Genomic DNA, 22,761 nt, shown 5'->3' on the forward strand with positions numbered 1-22,761 from the left:
TGTTGAGCCTGGTTTTCACGCAAGACTGGTCGCTAATCCGTTTTATAAATTTTGTTCGCAGTTCGTATCGCGTGAAGATAGCCGTTTTTACGATCGGCTCGTGAAAATGAGATAAATAATAGCCTGGTTTCAGAAATTTGAACAGTCGTAAAACATTTTAATGCATTTTGCTCCGAGACCCTAGTCGAGAGCTGAAACAAATGCGACAGTGATGCCGCTAATGTTTAATAACGTGTAAATACTTTTATGGAACTGGTTTTTCTTGGCCTGCGCAATGAATCAAGAAAAAAGGACCGTAAAAAAATTAAAAAGGTCTTGAATCATTTGAGGGGGTTTATAAAATTAAACCCGTAAAATTAACGCCTCTCGTGTGGCATCTTTGAGGGACATTTTTTTAAATATTAAAGAAAATAAATTAAAGATATAATTTAATTACATTTTGTCATAATTATTTAAAAAATCGCACCAAAAAATATACACCGCGAAGAAATCCTTTTCCGGTATCCAAGTCGCAAAAGTAAAAATCATTACATTGCGAACAAGTGATTAATAAATCGGTCAAGCATACGCGTTCCTGATTGGTGATCCATGACCGATTCTTTGCGTGCACGCATTCCTTGGCTATTCGGCTAGATAGAGCGTTATAGTATGCATATGTCAGTGGAGTACCCGCACAAAAAATAAGGACTTGCAAACTTTTAACTCGTATATAATTATTACTATACCAACATCCAACATTGTAAATGCAAATTATATATATATATATATTAATCGTGAAATGATTATATTGGGTTCCAAAATAATAGATGTGTCACTAAAACTGAATCACCAAACAATACAGAAATGGCTACCTAAAAAATTGTCTCTGACCATGGGGCTTTTAGTCCAAGGTTCGATTCTTCACGTATCTTACTAAGCTACTTTTGTTCTGCGAGTTTTTAGAAATATGATCACTGTTAATTTCAGTTTTTTCCTTTTTTTTTTCAGTGCCTCCAGTGAAAAGAGGGATAAGACGAGTTATGCCCTTATGTTTTTATTACACCATTGGATTCAGCGTGTTTGGTTACATATTGTGACAAAAGGAAATATTTCTAGCTGTCCTCTTACCCAGTTTTTTCGATTACGCTATGGGCATAACTCACCGTTTCTAAAGGCATATTTCTACTTATTTGCAATTTTTTATAAGTCTAAAGGTACAAGTGCTTTTATCTCAAAATAAACATCTATCCTAAAGACACGTCTGCAGTTATTTTTTTTAACAAAATGACACAAATTGAGTTGTTCCGTAACAATGTGGACATAAATAGTGCATAAAGGCATAACTAGGGTAAAATAAGTATTGTTGTAAGAGAACAGTCGTAATTAAGGGAAAAAGTCGTCTTATGTTCATGGTATCACAGTATTAACTAACACGATTCATTTTATACCATTATGATTTTGTGACTACGAGTATAGTTAAAAAAACTTAAAAAATATATGTATAGAATGACTAAATGTTAAAACAATACCTATTAAACGAAAGCTGTAACCTATACCTAAAGCCTGAAACCATAAAAAAATCTAAAGACCTAGAAAACGACGAATGACAGGTTTTTTGCCTCTACTGTAAAGTAGCGATTTTGAGTTATTCCCTTTTTTACTGGAGGCACTGTTCTATTCGACTGGATGGAAAACGAGCAAGTGGGACTCCTGTTGGTAAATGATCACCATCGCCCATAAACATCTGCAACACCAGGGGTATTGCAGATGCGTTGCCAACCTAGAGGCCTAAGATGGGATACCTCAAGTGCCAGTAATTTCACCGGCTGTCTTACTCTCCACGCCGAAACACAACAGTGCAAGCACTGCTGCTTCACGGCAGGATTAGCGAGCAAGATGGTGGTATCAATCCGGGCGGACCTTGCACAAGGTCCTACCACCTGCAAAACACACAGATTACACAGATTTTTTCATACAGATTAAATACATTTTTCAATGTATGCTAAACAAAACAAAATCGATAGCACATTGATAAAATTAAATGTTAGATGTCAAATAAATGTAAAAAAAATATTCAAAGGCCCCCGTACCAGAAGACAGCGATAACACTGCCATGTACGATACACTGATTTGACGATTAAACTTTGAGGATAAATAAATTATCTAAATTCAAGTTATTTCAAAATGTTGCAAAACAACAGTAGCTTAATTATGCGAGTAGAATCGAACCTTGAATTTAAAGCTCCATGGTCAGAGATACCCTGTACAAACACAAATCACAAACACACACAAACTTACATAAGTGCTTCTGACACAATTCACAAAAAATTGTTCAGATAATAAGCACTTGTACAAATTTCCAAAATCAGTCTACACTCAAACGGTAAATATCTAAAAAATAACTGCGTATATACAGCATAATAATGTGGACACACAGTATTACGTTGGCATATAACGCGGAACTTGAAGGGTGGCTTGTTGTTCTTAGATCGTTTACGACAAACATTGGGACGATCTTGTGTAGTGCTTGTACGGTATATTATACCTCTTAGTAATCCATGAAAAGAGCTAACAAAAAAAATCAATGGTAGCTTAGTGGTTTGACTAATGACCTCTGAAGCAGAGGGTTGTAGACTTTGTCAAGGTGTAAATTAAATAACAAAAAACCTCAGACAGCCCAAAAATATTTTTTCATTTCAGTCAGTTGATTGCATTTATTTTTGAATACCATCATTATTTTAAATAAAAGATGTTCGTGTGTTTTGCTTAGTCAGTAATTCTACTTCATTTCTAACTCTAAACTTATAATCTGTACTTGTCAGGTGCGCTTTGACGTTCACAAAATCACACATTGACAGCAAAACGGCCAGTATTAAATTATCGAAATAGTATGCAACCTCGCTAAAATATTTAATTGGCGCATGTTGCAGTCGTAAGCTTTAGACGGCACAATAAAAAAAAATTAAAACACAAATACAACCTAATTTAAAACAGTGTAATCGATTCTACTCTCCATTTTGAGTAAACTACTTTATGGTTTTCAGTTATTTAATTAACAACTTGTATATAAAAAAAAAAACAATTTAGACTTTTGTACCTCAAAACTTTACCTTTTGAGGTACAAAAGTCTAAATTGTTTTTTTTTACCCTGAGGGCCCTTTTTGTCAGGAACACGTTTAGGTATCAAGCCAAAATTAATACCAAATAAGTATTCAGGTCTGCTACCCTAAAGCAGTAAAAAAAAAAATATTCCTAAGTTAACACAATCAAAAGACACAGATTAAATAAGTTGTTTTCATAAAAATTGCCTTAACCGAAAAACCTATAAGGTACTTTTAGTTGTCGTAACTTAACTTTTAATTTGTGAACTTGTAATTTGTTATGAAGTTAGCTCTTAATTGCAACCAAATAAAGAAGTGTAACAAACAATCTTAATTTTTTTTCTATGTCAGTTACCATCTAAAATGATCCTTCACTGTGTCTGTGTACCTACATTTTGCTCACAGTACGGCTGTGCTAATACTGGATTGGATAGTCATAGATTCACAAATAACAACAAACCCTCGGAGCGCGAGTTTGACTCGCACCTGGCTGTTTTTTTTAATTCAACGCAAATTTAACACGACGACAAGCACGAATTTTTACCTCGCTGCTCGGAATAAAGACACGACCTTGACCGATTGCGAATGAAAGTTTCTCCGTGTGATGAAGCGCTCGTATGATCGACGTATGCGCTGGTGGGGTTGGCATTGAAAATCATAACTGGTCTTTTATGACGCTGTTAAGAGTAAAAATGCTTTTTTTTAACCGTTTTTTTTATGGAATCGGTTTATTTTGTGGAAGTGAAGCAAATATAAGGATAATCTTGATTGTACCTTAACCCGTGGATGTAAGTTTTATTTTCAGCTTTTATGACTTTTCCTACAGTTTATACCTATGGGTAGTCACAAAATCAACACATAAAAGTTGTGTGGAAAATAAGACTTCTTTTTTCTTAGTTAGAATCCATAGTGCTCGTGATTCTGAGTAAGGAGAACCTAGAATTACCTAATTCTGAAAAATGTCTTAAAATGAAAATCCTAAGTTAGTTTCATACAATTAAAAGCTCGAGTACTTTCAAAATAGAAATTACTTCGTTAATTATAAATACACTGTAGTAAAACTACTACACTGATAAAAAAGTATAACCCTAACACACAATGTTACTGAATCATCGATTATGATGAAGCAGCTACGCAGTCTATTGAAGGCAATAACAAGTTTAAAATTTTGTTTCTACAATAAAATTAATCTTTCGGTGATCACAAGGCTTAAAAATATTATAGCAAAAAAAACACTCAAAACCCTTTTAAAAGATTTCATGGGCATCGTTTGAATAAATTGGCTCCATCGTGGCTTGTTTAATCAGGCATAATTGCGGGCAAGGTCACGCTTTCTTACTTAAGGAAACGATGATTTGAACTGGTTTCTGGGTCAAGCGCATGACTATTCTTTGCGAAATGTATATTATAAGTTCGTCTAGGTTTAACATTGTGACAGCAATATTACCTACAATATAATAAGACGTGTGAGGAACGGCATTCTGAACATGTTGGCTGGACGTCTTGATTGCCCTGTGTTGATGTACTGGGTGGGCATTTGTATGGGGCGGTCACATTAATAACTACTTTTTTTTTGTTTGGTGATTGCATAATGTATAGTAACATCTAGTGTGTAAGTTATCGCTACTGTTTCTGTTACTAACACGATATGGATCTGAAATTAACGATTCTTATTGTCTTTATTGAAAAATATATTTATTATTTTCTTTTTCTCGATAGTTTAATGTTAACTTTATTAAGAATATAATAATAATAAGAAGACAAAGAAAACTTACCTAAGAAACCTTAATTAAATATTTATATGTTACTATAAAAATAAAAAGTATAAAAAGAACACTCCGTCCAAAAAAGATCTGCCAGTGGCAGAGTTCCCATGATGCTGGCCGCATTACCCCTTTGGACCGCAAAAGCGATCCGCTGGGATAAATACGTACCAGCTCTTGGGTCCCCAGAGGTATCGATCAACCGGGATTTTTTTATTTATTTTATTTTTATTTAATATTACTTACGCATAGGGAGTAGGCCATTTGTGGCTGAGTCAAAGTCTCTTTATTAAATTTAGGCTATATAACAAGCACGAATAAAAAAAAATACCAGCGGATTGGAAAAACCTTTGTTGAGAAGAATTCGGCAAGAACTCAACGAGGTATAGGAACATATACTTATATTAAAATAGTTTTGGAGTGTTATTTATGTTATGACTGACATTACAAATGCAAGAAGTACTTCCCAAGCAGAAACTGCAACATTTTTGAATGATTTATTCAACGACCGATCAATGCAACAGATGAGAAAAAAATGCGATCACATACCTACATCTACATACTTTACATGTTGGGAAGATACCTAATTAGTTCTTCAAAAAAAATGAAATATAAATATTTATTTCAGGATTGAAATCTCATAAAAATATAAATTTTATAAAAAAGTACATAAGCTTAGAAAAAGACAGACATGGCAAAACTATAAGCGTTCTTTCTATATTTTCGCTACAGAATCACGTTAGAATTATTACTCTAGTCCCATACTAAAATTCCATTGTAATTCCCGCTAAAACCATTGCATTACAATCCGATTAGCCTCTTTTTACAGCCACCCGGAATAAACAAAGTGAGGCATAAACGCTTAAATTTATGGATATGGGCGGAAATGTCGCGTTTGTCCTGTCTGTTCTATTTACGCTCAAAAAATAATGGCAAAAATACGTGTTTTTATTGACACTACTGTTGCTACGCTTCGCTTTGTTCTTTACGACTGAAATAATTCATGATAACAAATTGAAGCCGTGGTGGCCTAGTGGTTTGACCTATCGCCTCTCGAGCAGAGGGTCGTGGGTTCAAACCAAAATACCTCTGGTGTTGCAGATGCGTTGCCAACCTAGAGGCCTAAGATGGAATACCTCAAGTGCCAGAAATTTCACCGGCTGTCTTACTCTCCACGCCGAAACACAACAGTGCAATCAGTGCTGCTTCACGGCAGGATTAGGGAGGAGATTGGAATTTTGACCAGATTAAATAAATAATTATACAACAACGGAATTAATTGAAATTAATTAAACTTTGGAATCGTCAAAGTCCTTCTCTTGTTTCCTTTCAGATTACATTGATTGCCTTATTTGTTAAGGTGCAAGTCGGTTTTAAAAGAATTAAGGGTATAAGAACAGGAAGCTGATTATGTTATCTATAAGTACTTTCGTTATAATTTTTTGATTTTGAATAGTTTCGCATTTGTTTGTAGGTTCGATGGTAAACTTCGTGAATTTGAAACGCGTTAGCATGTTTTGTGGTGTTTGTGATAGTTAGGTCTGTATGACGTATGTTTTGTTTTATGTAGAAGAGGACGAGGGCAGACTCTGCATTATAAAATATAAGTGTCTACGACTTAGCTGTGGTGTGCGATTGTAGGTAGAGAAGCAAGATAAAAATATTGCAATTATTTATTTTTTACTTTTATTTTATGTGTCATCATCATCATCATCCCAGCCTATATACAGGCCTCCTCTCAGAACAAGAGGGATTGGGCCATAGTTCCCACGCGGGCCCGGTGCGGATTTGGAACTTCACACGCCCATTGAATTGCTTCGCAGGTTTGTGCAGGATTCCTCACGATGTTTTCCTTCACCGCAAAGCTCATGAATTTCGAAAAACTCAGAGGTGCGAGCCGGGGTTTGAACCCACGACCCTCTGTTTGAGAGGCGATAGGTCAAACCACTAGGCCACCGAGACTTCACCGCGTTACTTAATTAACTTTTTAGCCATCTTGAAAAAAGTGTACATACATAAAATTATTTTATGTGTATCAAATTCAAAATTATTATTGCCAAAGTAACTTCCTTTATTACAAATTACAAGCCTGTTTGCCTGCCCATTAAGGGAGACCGAGGAGAGTTGTTACAGAGGAGAGTAGTGACAATGTCGATTTTTTGAACTTATTATTTGCTAGCGAGCTCGCAACAGTGCGTGTTTGATAGCGCGAGACTTGAAGCTATCACACGCGCTGTTGCGAGCTTGCTAGCAGTAAATAAGTTCCCAAAAATCGACGATGTCACAACTCTCCTCGGTCTCCCCTAAGGTTCAACCTTACATTTACTAGTGTAATTAAAATCACCGTAGCTACTTAAGGCTTCACTTACATTCACTATTCTGAGCCTATTTATCTAATAGATCGGTAACACTCTAGTTGGCACGTCTTAGCCATTAATTTGTTCACGGGTTGTAAGTTGTAAGATATGGAGTTTAGCTCATTTCCGACGTTGCCTAATGTAGGCCTAAATAATCAAAACATCAATTGTTTTGATTATATAGGCCTTTAGGTTCTGCCCTTTTCATTATTTTGGTCCCTATTGGTAGCAAGCTATGGGAGCCTATTCTTGAAATCATACCCCAGAATGATACGAAAGTAGTAAAATTTTGTGTCATGCTTAAATTTGCAAGATTTTTTAATGTTATTTTCATAGGACAGGTGTGAATTTAGAAAACATCAGAATGTCGCCCGCTGGGTAAAAACTTAGTTCGTTGTTTAGTTTTTTTTTTTCAAGTTGAAGTTCTATTCTCAGTTTACGTTGTCCGGCAGGCTTTATATTTTATGCTTACATTTGATACTATAGCTACCAGTTCATTTTGTTTAGCTTAAAACGTAGAATTAACCAAAAATATACATATATTTTTGGGTAGGTACCTATTGTAGTGTTGGCGTTGATTAGTAAAAATATCACACTTGATTAAAATTGATAAAAGTAATAGAAAACTGCTTACTTTAGGTTCAGTATTTACAGTGTTCATAACCGACATCTAGCGGAGACTGACTGAAACCGGACGGCTACTAGATTTCTCATCGATCCGTCAGTCAAGAAGTCGCATATTTAGTACCAGCATTGGCCACATAAGTACGATCTACGACCGTGAGGGGGCGTTGCGGTATCAGTGCTTACCATATATTGAAACGTCTTCAAAAAATACAAAACAAATCCACCTGCTGAAAAACTTTGGGAGAATTTGAACACAAGACGGTATACTTACGAACATAAGGGTATGACCCGTGTTTTTTTTATATTCGCTAACTTTGTTGATAAACACTACATGATAATTAAATAGCGCGCGCACCGGCCGGGCGACCCGTGATTACCCCCGTTCATAACTCTATATTCATAGGCGAAGTTACTGAATATGAAGTTATAAAAATAATTAAACAAATGAAAAATAAAAAAAGTTCTGGACTAGATGAAATTCCAAGCGCATTAATTAAAGTATGTGCAACTGAACTCGCTCTTCCGCTTCAGTTTTTAATAAACCAATCGTTCAATCAAGGCACTTACCCCGAATTGTTAAAGATTTCGAAGCTCAAACCAATTCCAAAGCCAGGAGGCGACGCCAAAAATCCGGGTGACCATAGACCTATTGCACTTTTGTCAAGTATCTCCAAAGTATTTGAAAAGGCAATGGCAAACCGCATCTACCACTTTATGGAAAAATTTGAGATATTTGACAAAAACCAATACGGGTTCAGACAGCAGCATTCAACTGTGCTTGCTGTATATAATTATATACATGAAATTCTAACTACTATAGATGGAAAAAAATATGGGGTAGGTTTACTGCTCGATATGACCAAAGCATATGACAGGGTATCTCACGAGATTTTATTGAGCAAATTGTACGATGTGGGGGTTCGAGGTGTAGCCCATAATTGGTTCGAATCTTACTTAAAAAATAGGAAACAATACGTACAAATTGATCACCTCTCTGAAGAGTCAGGCGAGATACAGGAGGTGACATCCCAAATGCGAGGCATCACTTGTTCCCTTCCACAGGGAAGTGTCCTATCCTGTATTTTATTTTTGATCTACATCAACGATCTGCCGAAGACATTGGATACAACATGTGTGATGTTTGCCGATGATGTCTCACTGCTACTGAACTGCGCGGATAGTTTTGAATGTAACGAACGCCTATTGGAAGTGTTTAAAGCCGTTGCAAATTGGCTAAATGACCATAATCTTGACATGAACTTAAAAAAAACTAAAATAATTCAATTTAAACCTACACAAAAAAAACCATTACAAATTACATTACAAATTAATAATAAGACAATAGAAGAAGTAAAAGAATTCAAATTATTAGGTATAAATATCGACTCGAGTGTAAACTGGAAATCACACATACAGGCCGTAAAATCGAAGATGTCGAAATTTATTTATGCACTGAGTGTCCTTAAAACTAATACCAATATGGAGACAGCTTTATCAGCGTACTACGCGTATGCGCACGCCTGGTTGCAATACGGTGTGATACTGTGGGGAGCGAGCACTGACTGCCACCAATTACTTGTGATGCAAAAAAAATGCATTCGCATTCTCACAAACACACGGATACCTAACAGCTGCCGCCCGCACTTCACAAAACTAAAAATTTTAACACTTCCGTCCATATACATATTGGAAGCGGCACTGTTCGTCAGGAAACACGCAAACCTATTTACGACAAGAAAGACACTGAGATCACACAGGCAAAATAAAAAACAATTATTAATACCAAAAACTAAACTAGCTATGTTTAAAAATGGCCCTTATTGCCGATGCATACGCATAGCAAATAAAATACCGGAAATGATCACTTCGGAAACCAGCGACCATGTATTTAAAAATAAGTTGAAAAAATTACTGGTAGAAAAATGTTACTATGAAATTGATGACTTTTTAAATGATACACTTTGAAAATTAAATGTTAAATAATGTAAATGCCCCTAGTAGTTCATAAGAAAATTTTAATTGTTACACTACTTTTAAGAAATACGAAATAGTTGAATGATGACATTAATAATAATATTGAAACTAATAATTTGACATTTAACATTATTAAAATTAAATTTCATTTAAATTTCAATCTAATTAAGTTACAAAAATTCACAATAAATTCTTATTACCTATATTAGCATTAGTATTTTAATGACATCACTCCTCTAATCCGTGGATATAATGAATTATTGGAGTAAAATAGTTTAAGGATTATCATTTTTATACCCTAACAGGGTGTCGTGTACCTACTATTTAATAATATGTCACCTAATGTAATGAACATGACTTATAAATTAATAAATAAATAAATAAATAAATATTTGATCAAATTAAAAAATAAATAGTTATGTATTAAATTAAGATAATATTATCGTTAATAAATAATTACTACACATGAGTAAAATTACATTGTACCGTGTGACTAAACACCTAAAGGAAAGAGAGTAATTATTTTTCTTTAGCATCCTGGCACACTGTTGTATAGTTAACTATATGGATCTTTTGTCCAACCACCGTATATGGATATAAAAACCTCTTGTTGATCTCCAAGTGCATACGAGTAATAGAAAGAAAGAAAGAAAGAATACATTTATTTACCTAAATTCGGCACAACAAAAATAAATAAAATTACCGCTAATAACAGATAATCTTATATATTAGGCACCAAGAGAGAAAATAAAATAAACATTGTGCCGAAAGAAGTAAAAAGGGCCATAGCGTATTGCTACAGCAAGCCGCAGCGCTGGTTTTCAGTATGACCCTTTAACTTAAAACTAAACTTAAAAAAACTACTAGTAGTGCCGCAACGGCACGAATAACAAAAAAATAAAATACAAGAGGAAAAATGCAATAACAAAACAACATCAAATAAAACAATCGCGTAATAGTGTTCTAAGTGAACATTTTTCTAGGACCGAGATTAGAAATTAACGTACAATGATAGAGTCAGACATAACGTAGGTAACCACAGATTGTGTACCTAATAGTGTACATTGTGCATGAAAGGGCGTAAGAGGGGGATTATTAACGAGGCTTTTAATGATTTGTAATCCCCTTACAGCCCGTGATATACACAATGACTTTTATCACATTGCGAAGAAAAAAAATCAAAAAATTAAATTATTTTTTGTCCAAACACTTCACAGCTCAGCAAAAGAAAGACGCTAAGAAAACAACCAAATAAAATAATGGCTACCCGCCAATACAGGGGGCTACTACAAAATTCGAAAATCGAAGTTCGTGTCTTACCGTCCCTCACACTCGTATTAAATAATTTTAGCGTCACACAACGATATTAACTTCGATTTTCGAATTTCGTGGTAGCCCTTCTGATTTTTACTTTTTTCGAGTCGTCTACCATAGATAATACCAAGAACTGTGTCTAGTTTAGAATTCGAATGGTCTTACGGCCACATTATTCCACCGTGCTAAAAAAATATTTACTAAAATTATTGCAAAACAATTTGATGTAAATTTAAATATAAAAATAACGAAGTTTAGGTTATAGCTAAGTATGTATGTATGTATGTAAACTCTTTATTGCACATAAAAATAAAAATACAAATACTAAGTTTTAAAGATGTAAATAAAACGTTGGCTGACTAACTCATAACTGTCATTACTCCCCTGGGGTGGAAGACTATACGTAAATCCATAATTCCCGCGGGAACAATTAAGGCCATTGTCCTTTAGTATACAGGCATGGAATAACATAATTGACGAGCATGTGATGAAAAAGTTATGTATGAGTACTTGGTATGAAATTACTATCAAAAGACGTTAAAAAGATTTATTAAAATTTGTTCAAGTTCCTAGATATAATCACGTGTGGCTGAGTTTTTATGACAGTCTAAGTATGATTAATGCTTGTTTTATGTACTTATTGATGATCCTACCTTATGCTATCATCAAACGAAAAATTCTTTGTTAGAAATTGCACCGTGTTCTTTTATCTGTTCCTTTAATTTATCTGTTGAAAAGTTTAACTGGGAGAAATCGCTTTATAGCGATAAGAGCTATAGCAAACCTTTTAATTTTATTAAGAAGTTTTTTTTTCATAATTATGTGGTGTTCACTAAAGGAACATTGTACTATACTGAACTTGCTAGACTTAATAAATTCAAACACCCAAAATCAACCGCATCATGTATCAATAAATGACAGCGCGTGCCGTAGTTTGATACATCTAATTGATTACACCGACAAAGTTTCAACCAGTTTACTTTACAGTACCACCTCAATTAGATAATTAATAGATAAGGAAGTCTCAATTTAATTACACAGGAATCAACGATCTAGAGAACATTAGAGGGAATTAACTTGAATTCGTGTTTGAACTGTCATCCTGGTTTAGTCGAGTTTGTATGCTCTGCAGTAACAATGTGCGAGTGATTTACGATCTACTACATTATTAAGATAAGTAGCATCATAACATGATTTAAAAAATTTATCACTCTACGGGAGCAGAAAAGGTATGAATGTTGTATGATCAATATCTTCGCTGGTTATAAAATAATTTGTGCGGGATATAAGTGATCGTTTATTCACATACACAGTTTTGAAACTTTCAAGCTTATAAATATAATCAGAAGGCTACAAACGATTCGTCTTAAACTAAAAAATAATTTGAACACAAATATGTCTCGTTCTACGCTTTTGTCATTGATGCTACAAAACTATCAGTTTCTAAATCCAATTTGCTGTGTCTGATCCGATATTAAATGAGTTTATGAAAAAAAAATATTCACGCTTTTTCCTGACGGTGATTTTGCGAACTATATTGGTATTGTTATCCAAACAGGCAGAGAACAATAGGTACCACAAGTCAATGCGACCACTGAAAGCGGATGATATCCGGTGTAAAAGATTTGACTCACCCAAAAAACAACTAATAAGGGAGGTTAAAGCTAACTTTGAGGTTAATACTGACCGCGCATGTAGATGATAAAGAAACAACTGCTTGGCTAAATTAGGGTTTTGCAGTAAGTAATACCTATCACAAAATTACAACGCTATCATCATCAGCATTAGTAAGGAGTGTCATCTTTGTTATGAGCCGCTATTTGGTTATATCCACTACATAAGCTATGAAAGGAACCATATTCTTCGTTTAGTTTCTTGAAATTACTAGAGTTTTGAATACATTTATAGTAACTTTATGGGATCAAAAAAAATGCGTGCTTGTGTTTTGACAACATTCATGCATGTATGTCATGGATTGAAAGAAATAAAGAAAGAAAGAAAGAAAAGTTTATTTTGGCTCCAAAAGTACCACCTAAAACTAAGACTAGAACTAGCACTAAAACTATGTTACTAGGTACTAGGTACTATAGGTACTATGTTACTATGGATAGAATTTTATTCTGTCATTTTTTTATAATATTTTCCCATGATGACGGGATGAGGTATAATTTTTCACTCCTGACTTACATATTCAGTCTTGTCCAGTTGCCATAATAGCCTTTACAAAATTTATTTTCGGAAAAACATCGCGTAGAAATAAAAAAGAAAACAAAAGCTGTGACGTGTAATTTGACGTTGAAAAATGAATTCTACAGGATTATTAATTAAAACGCTACAGCTTGCAACGCTTGTAACTACGGCGATATTTTTTTGCTCAAAAACCATAGTGGGTAACGTACTTACCTATCATTTTTAGGTACAAGAGGTATAATCCATTCTTTATGACATTATTACTCCGTAACAATACCTCATCGGACATAATACTAGACATAAAGAGTTACGATATCAAAAAAAAAAGTAATTTACGTCAGAAGATGCGTCAACGATACTCGTAAATAGGTACATTAAAACCATGGTACACGGAAAATTTAGTTATAACACTATGTCATAAGGTTACAAAGTCACATAAATGCTGAGGTTTGAGCATGTATTATGACAATCAGTATAATCTTAAACATGTACCATAATCATAAGTATACGTTATCCATGGCGGGTCAAGTTAGACACTGACTGTATTATCCACAAACTGGTCGCTCAGTGAATTGGAAACTAGAAAATGAGTCGTCGAAATGATTGGTTTAAATGGTTTGCCTCACATGTGCTCTTATGCTGTGTGAGGGGTGTGCGTCTCTAATGAAGGCCCTGCAACCTGTAATTTTTCAGCGTTAGTTTATAAAACCGAGTAACAAAGGGACTGAAACTATATTTACCGAGTGTAGTTTAACTAAGATGCCTGAGCTGTTGTATCTGTTGTGTCTGCTTGCGTCGGCCGCCGGCTTGGGGTTGCGTAAGTGTTAATTAAATTAAAACGTGCACATTTGTTTTCTTTATCTCCTCTTTTATTACATTCTGGATGAGTTTTAGCGGTAATTAACAATCTTAGTGAGGAGTGAGGGTCGTTAAAGATGATACGTGAAGTCAAATTTGATATTATTAGGTACTTCAGAAAATACTCTGTAGGGAGAGAAGTAAGGGATGTTTAAAAGCAAGTATCTTAAATCTTGGTTGAAGTACTTGTAATATTACTTATTCTGTGGTTGAAGTAGTACCGGACCAAGCCGTCTTTATACTAAGTAAAAAAATCGAAATTCTGTGAGTGAGTTCGTTTGTTACATTTTTTATGTAAAAGCATCTAGCGGAATTTGGAACGCCGATAGCTCCCTGAATTAAGATAAAGGTTGTGTTTTATTCTTATGATTTACTAGGTAGTTCAACACGAATAAAGTCGCGGGCTGAAGCGATATAAAATACATAATAAAAGAATAGAGAGATTATACATAGGATTGATATTGTACACATTTTCATACTTAATCGATTTTTAAATTGTATGTTATTTTATATCGGAGGCAGTTTTAAATATCAAAGAAGAGATTCTTACTGCTTTGAAGCGATATGCATTCATACATCAACTTACTTAATACATACACGGATTGATATGATAAAGAATACAATATAAATAATACAAATAGCGCGAATATTTATGGTAAATGACGACGACCAGTTGATGAAAAATTAAAAATTAATTACTTTTAAGCCGACAAAGAGTAAAAGAGTGAAGCTCGTTAGATTATGAGCATACCTACTTATCATTTGGGTTGGGTCAGGTGCCTGCAGAATCTTATACAACAAATGAAAAGTCTTACCATAGGAAAAACAAAACATTTTGTTACTGCTTCTTCACATTTTTATATACACTATGGCAGGACGACTCTTGAGCTATAACAGTCCAGGCTGTATAAAATGGCTAACATCTATGTAACCCAGACTCCTGGTAGCGCTGTGAAATACATCATGGTCACACCATCTAATAGTTAAAAAGTTGCTTATTTATTTTGTTTAATATTGCATTTTATTGGGCAAAATTCGACTTGCTATTTATAGACCACTTACATACGAACATTATGAAGTTAAAGAAAATTTCATGTCCCTAATGCTAGCGGCCGTAATTTCGAGATTTTATCCCGATCGTTATCGAAACCAATAATACATAGGTACGTACTTCCGCTGTACGCTCGCGTCTCCATACAAACGTAGTTTCGTTCTAATTTACAAGCAGCCAAATAATAATAATCAAAACGCAACTTTGCAACTACATTAATGGGAGCCGCTATTACGATGTTTATAATTAGTTTTGGTTAAAATAAAATGTAACAAAAAAACAATAACGAATTTCCATTTCTCATACAAAACTTAAAATTAATGTGATTTTATTTTGTTAAATACATTGATTATGAACGAAAACTAATTATAAACGCAAAGTTTTATTTTATTTCAGTGTGTTGTTTGTAAATTAGAGCGAAACTACCTTTGTATGAAAATGCGATCAGCGGCGAGCGTATACTCTTAAATTGAATTCATAAACCTGGTTTAAATTTGACAGTTCAACCTATTTGTCTACACTTAAACCAAACTTAAAACAAAAATTAGATTTAATTTTGGGAGCTTACATCCTTTATGCTTATAACTTTTAGTCAAAGCGAAAAAATACAATTATCTACCAAATCCGAAAATCCATTTTGTCAACAAATCTTATTTTCCCATTTCACTCAATACTAACTTAAACATATTTCAAAATTACAGCGGAGTACATCACCGCATGCTCAAGGAACGACCCCAATTTGAACGAATGCGCACTAAAGTCGGCAAGGGAGTCTCTCCATCAATTCTCCATGGGCGATCCCAGCCGGGGCCTAGAGCCGTTGGACCCCCTTTATGTGCCAATAATGACGGTCTACCTACCCAATGAGAATGGGCTCAAGCTCACCTTCAAGGAGAATTCGTTTTGTGGGCTGTCAGCGCTGCGATTGAATGATTTAAAGTGGGTATTGGTTTTTTTTTTTTTTGGTGAGTGGGAACCAACCATTGATCCTCAAAAAGGAAGTAATAATAAGACCAAATAAAGTAGAGAATGATCGCCAACCAATTTCCAGTGGCTTTTGTGGAAAAACGTGACGCTGTAAATAATTAGACTGAGAGCGCAAATCTGAAGAATAAGTAATTGGTATCTGCTAGTATTTTTTTCCTACTTCACAATCGATGGAAATACATTTAATTAAATTAGAGTTACAAACAAGTTATTTGAAGACCTTAATATTCAATTTTTAGCCTAACAGTATTCTTATTCAACGCGTGATTAAACTTAAAAATTTGTTTGTACCATAACTAATCCGTGTTTAATTCTTACATATTTAACAAAAGAAAGTTAAATATGTGGATTTTTTTGATGTTTCTCTTATCTGTCACGTCAATTTCACTTGTCAAGATTGTTTATTTTACAATTTAACAATTAACAATGAATGTGCATGTGTGTGCATGAAAAATAGATTTGAATATTAGAAAGAAAAATGTCTTTTTCAATTTCACGAAAAAGTAAATGATCAGGTATTTCATATCAATGAACTGAGCCGTCTGCTGAAGTTAATGGATATAAAAAATACGGTGTGTAAAAACTATTGACTACAGAACGTCTTGATCAACTACTTGGTGCCTATTATCTACTGTTAACCAAAAAAGATATGGTAGCTTAAATTTCAAATAAAGCTCCAACTAATTTAATGTTCAAGGTGACTCATAATTTGCAACGCATCATAAATAAACGCAACGCGATGTAGCAAAGCATACAACTTGCCTCATTAATAAGTAGGCAGTTCTAATTTACGGAATTATGTCATGAACAACATGACAGCTAATAGTAATGGCGCGTTACAGAATATTTGCTTCGTTTGGATCCGACGGAATGCGACTAAATAGAAAATTCAAGACCATAATTATACTAAATATTACAGATTAGATAATATGTCCGTATGGTTGAGGAAAACAAAGAGTCCTAGTATCTAAACCCTTGGATACAAAGACGAAGTACCATCCTCCTTAGAATAATGTTCTGGAAGATTTTTATAAGTAGGTAACATTCACAAAAAAGCACAGGTGGTTTTCAAACGTGCGACCATGTTGTACTAAACCTTCCAAACGAAAAACATTTTCCAACATATGTTTATAAACGACCGACTTTGATGAAATAAGCAAAAAGTACAATCAAATTGAGAACTATACTATAAACATGATTAAAAAAACTGAAGCTTAACTAACTGTTCATTGCAAATTATTACTGTCGCATACTTAAATATTTTCGTTAAAAAGCTTGCTCCAAAACCATTCAATAAAAATATTAGAGTACATTTGACTACTTAATATATACCTAAAATAAACGTAAATGGTTAAAAGAGGGGTGAAATAATGAATAGGCAAATAGTAGAGTACACCTTACAAACACGGATGGAAGTAATTCCATTAACATTTTGCAGCTACCGCTATGATTACCATAACGGGTAAAGACTGCAAAATCACTGCAAATATGTCGTCAATATATATAAACATATAGAAACGATTCACCTTAGTTACATTAGATATTTTATGAGAGGTGCAGACAACGATAGATAACATTTAATGAGTTCCTGATATTTTGACGCATCAATTAGATCCATGATCACGGAAAGAAATATCGGGAGCACATTAAAGATGAACGCGTTCTACATCACGTAGAAAATATTTCTTATAGAAATACCGCAACTAATGTTAGGTATATTGGAACTTAATCACTAATGACTACCTACTATTTATTGCTAAAATTTCATCAATTCAGTCGACTCATAACCACTCTAACTTTTTAAGTTTAATTGGTTACGAGTCACACAAAATGCAGAGGCTAATACAATGGCATATCTTCACTTTAGTCACGAAAACTAGCCTAATATTCTAATTTTATGGTCTTGTAATTTTTCAAATATGTCTCACGAGAGCCTAAGCAATATTTTTCTAATCTATTTAATTCTTAACTGAAAACGTGACTTGTATAAATAAAAGAAAGCAATAATTCCAATTTAAATTGCCAGTAAATAACCTGAGCTTCTGACGCTACTATAATGAACTATGTGCCTAACGACGTCACGACTCACGGACAATTAGCTCTGGCTCTTTTAATTACGAATATTATGAAAACGCCTTAACGCAAAGGTCGTTTAAATAATTAAGCACAAAGCCTTGATTCATTCAACGTTGGCCTAAAGGGTTAATGGAATGAAAAACGACTTTAAACGGCGATACGTCTCTAAGGCTATTGACAATGAACACAAGCAGTCATGATATAAATGCCTCTAAATTAAAAAAATAGGTATTTTTATAAAGTAATAATACGAATGGTTTTAATTTATTTATTTGGGTTTTGTATAGCTGGAATTAGGCATTGGCCCATAGTTAAGCCGCATTCACATTTATATGTCGTGTTGTGTTGTATGCTCTCTGACTCTCTCTCTCTCTCTCTCTCTCTCTTTCTATAGCTTTGATGCAGTACAACCCAAGCCTTCACAACACACTGCGTCAGATTTATATGAACGCAACCATATAAAATGTATGAAACCGATACCGTTCTGATGCGTCACGACAGAAAACGACAGATAAATGCGGCTTTAGGCACGCTTGGTCATCCTGTGAGGTTGGCAACACCTATTATTTGACATATCTTTAATTATGTGTGATTACTTACCATCTGCCAACCGGTTGCTCGTTTTCCGTCTTTTTTTGTGCAAACATAGAAATAATATTTGATTTTGAATAATAAGACTTGCAGGTGGAGGACCTTGTGCAAGGTCCGCCCGGATTGCTACCACCATCTTGCTCGCTAATCCTGCCGTGAAGCATTGGGTAGGTAGACAGCCGGTGAAATTACTGGTACTTGAGGAATCCCATCTTAGGCCTCAAGGTTGGCAACGCATCTGCAATCCCCCTGGTGTTGCAGGTGTCTATGGGCGGTGGTGATCTCTTACCATCAGGAGACCCACTTGCTCGTTTACCATCCAGTCGAATAAAATAATAATAATAATAATATTTTGCTTTGTAAATTAAACGTTTTGTTACAGATTCGATCTCAACAAAAAGTTGATTACTGCTGATGCTTTAGTTAATTTAGATGTCCAGGGAACATACGATCTTAGTGGGAAACTTTTAGTTATCCCAATTAAATCCTCCGGAGATTCCACCATCAAATTGAGTAAGTTGAATTTAGCATTTATTTGACGACTGTGTTAATTGTCAGTATAAAGCTGTATGAAGCCTATAGGTACCTACTCGTATAAGAGTGTCAAAAACTAAAGTTAAAGTTATAAATTGGAAAATTGGATCACTGGCAGATTTACTTAAGGTGAAACCAGACGAGCGTAGTTTTTTTTAGGGTTCCGGAGCCAAAATGGCAAAAACGGAACCCTTATAGTTTCGCCATGTCTGTCTGTCTGTCTGTCTGTCCGTCCGTCCGCGGCTTTGCTTAGGGACTATCAATGCTAGAAAGCTGTAATTTTGCACGAATATGTATGTAAACTATGCACTATGCCGACAAAATGGTACAATAAAAATTTAAAAAAAAAAATTTTTAGTGTATACTAACTACTAAGACCTATTCAACGAAAAAAAAAAGGAGGTATCTCCCAATAGACGTAAAGTGGAGGTGATTTTTTTTCTCATCCAACCTTGTAGTGTGGGGTATCGTTGAATAGGTCTTAGTAGTTAGTATACACGAAAAAAAATTTTTTTTCAAATTTTTATTGTACCATTTTGTCGGCATAGTGCATAGTTTACATACAAATATTCATTAAAATCGAGCGTCCCCCCCCCCCTAAAATCTAAACCGGTGGGTGGAAAATTTTGAAAAAAAACAGAATGGTAGTAAATATATCAAACTTTCAAGGAAAACTATAACGGCTAAGTTTGCTTGAGAATTATTAGTAGTTTAAGAGTAAATAGCAGCCTAAGGTATAAAATATACCTAAACTTGGAAGATTCCGTATAAAATACGAAATCCTTAGAAAAATATTACCTACTTGATTTTTTTCGTAATGGCTACGGAACCCTATTTTGGGCGTGTCCGACACGCTCTTGGCCGGTTTTTAATTGTGAGTCCCGTATTTTCGGTCGCGTAATTTTAGTTTCATCAAAATCAAAAGTAAAGTTATAAGAAGGAAAACGCGAGTTAAAGACATTACTGAGCTATTTGCCAACAAAAATGGAGATGGGCGGGACACATGATCAGGGATCCACAAGAGAAATGGAGCAAGATTGTCTCGGATTGGTACCCTAAAAACGGCAAGCGCTGCCGTGGACGACAACAGACGAGATGGGAGGACGATCTAAAACTAACAGCTGGACTGGAGAAGACTGGCACGCTGAACTACGAGACATTCTTGAACCAGTTTTTATAAATTTATTATTATTATTTTCTCATGCTGTGGTTTAGAATAAAGGGCTTTTTTATTATTACTATTAATTTTAGTTTCATACAAAGATACAATTTGTATACTTAATTCATTCGAAATTTCGCGATTAAAAATATGTGACTCACAACTCAAAAAGCTTCACCCCTAAAGAGTTTTTTTTGTTCTTGATATTTTTTATCAGAAAAAATAATATTTTGTTATAAATAGTTAGATAAAGTTGTGATTAAATACTTCCTCATATTTCCTATGTCTTGTAACCTACCATGCAAACAAGTTTCGTTTCCATAAATAAAGAATTTGAGCACTCAAATAATGTATGATTTACAACGTTACAGAAAACACAAATCTTCACATACGATTTTGGTACGAGCACGTCAAATGTGATGACGATGAAATTCACTGGAAAATTGTTAAACATGATATCAAATACGAAGTGGAAAAAGCAACTTTTCGCCTCGAGAACTTATTGAATGACAAAGTCATTGGTAAGAAAATTTCGTTTTACTATTTGATTTGATAAAATTGTACAAATACCAGTAAATAGCGTAAGTATTCCAATTATAGCAGAAGTAGAGCTTAAAAAACCAAAATATTGGCGACTAATAAAATAAAAATAATGAAAGTGGAGTTCACCAAAAATCGGCTATTACTAAATGAATCACGTTAATGGAGGCCAAATAACTTTGCGGCTTCATGTGAAAAATTGGCGAAAAATCAGATTTTGGTGCAAAAAGGCCCACGATTTATGATTCATAGTCGCTACGGGCACATTTGAAAACCGATAACAGTAAAATTGGTAAATTTATGAACAAAGTGGGCGTACGGATGGACAAATAGGCATGTTTGTTACATTCGATTTTAGTTAATTGGCTATAAATATTGAACAACAGTGCTTAGAACAAAACGTCGGTTGGCTGTTCTGTCTGTAAACAAAACATTATTCACACTGAAAGGGTTATAGTTATTGCTAAGCAAAGGCTTGTAGAATAATTCTATAGCTATCCCTTTATTTTAATTGCTTTGATTATTTAATTGTAACAACCTTACACAGAATTATATCACTTTAATATTTTACAAATTATCTTCTATCTTCGGAAAACAATGTTTTTGTCATACATAACAAATTGTGACTCCTGTGTCGTCGTTCTAAAGCTTAAAATTAACATTACAGGTGACCAAGTAAACAGATTTCTAAACGAAATGTGGCGGGAGATAGTTGCCGATGTGGGTCCAACCATTTCTCAGTCCCTGAGCGCAGCAGTCGTGGACAATCTTACAAAACTTTTGGATCAAGTCTCCTATGATAAGCTAATGCCGGAATGACATTTAAGTGCCACATTACATATTTCGGTTGTATTACTGTCGTTTGTTAATTAAGTGCAGATCTTTTACGATAGTACTTAACCAATTGGTTTTAAATATTTCAGTTTCAGTTCTGGAGGTAAAGTTCCACTGAGCTTACTAGTTGTGCTCTTTAGCTTCATGTTGTTTTACTCAAGTATTGCAGGAGGTTAAAAATTATTGTCAGAGTCGGAGGCTCAACTCTTTAGATGACTCATTTTTTAAATAAAATTATAAAATCTATATGAAATTTTATTTATCTTTATATTTTTCAGAAGCAAATAATCTAAATGATCTGTCTGCCGTACCTATTTGCACATAACATTACCGATATACCGCATTTTTTTCGAAACTTTCCCAATCAGTCATCAGATTTTTATTCAAAGAAAACTTTTAAGTGGATTGGCTGTAAAGACTAATAAAGTATTTTTCCTCATATGAACCGAGAGAATTTAAATTATTTCTGTACACGGAAGTTGTACCGATTCAGAAAGAAATTGTTTGCAATATTTTTTTTTACTTCGTGAATTCTGTGGGCAAAATAAGTAAATTTTATGTCTTCTTAGAGCGGTGCGCGTAATATATACCTATTGGTATTCACACGTGCCGTTCGCTCATAATTATTTCATTGTTTGCCTCAGTTCAATTAATAGTAGATTGATAAACAAAGGTTGTAAGTGATCAATTGGGTGCTGTGGTGGATCAAAGGGTGCTTATAGTTTGCGGGTGTACCTAATTGATCATTTACACTCAAGTTGAACACTCTTCTTTTCATCAGAAATGCGAGGAAATAAAGAAAAACCGTTGTAAATGTATACGCAAT

General features: G+C 34.3%; 1 protein-coding gene across 1 annotated transcript; it reads left to right on the top strand.

Moving 5' to 3' along the window:
• Positions 1-14,016: 14,016 nt before the first annotated feature.
• On the top strand, positions 14,017-22,181 carry LOC141436309 (circadian clock-controlled protein daywake-like). The gene is made up of 5 exons (XM_074099242.1): positions 14,017-14,122; positions 15,916-16,153; positions 19,251-19,381; positions 20,933-21,082; positions 21,769-22,181. Exons 1-5 carry the CDS (start codon positions 14,065-14,067, stop codon positions 21,918-21,920), a joined length of 729 nt encoding a protein of 242 aa, XP_073955343.1. The 5' UTR covers positions 14,017-14,064; the 3' UTR covers positions 21,921-22,181.
• Positions 22,182-22,761: the final 580 nt, after the last annotated feature.

The sequence above is a fragment of the Choristoneura fumiferana genome, chromosome 16 (assembly GCF_025370935.1).
Source record: "Choristoneura fumiferana chromosome 16, NRCan_CFum_1, whole genome shotgun sequence".
Lineage (NCBI taxonomy): Eukaryota > Metazoa > Arthropoda > Insecta > Lepidoptera > Tortricidae > Choristoneura > Choristoneura fumiferana.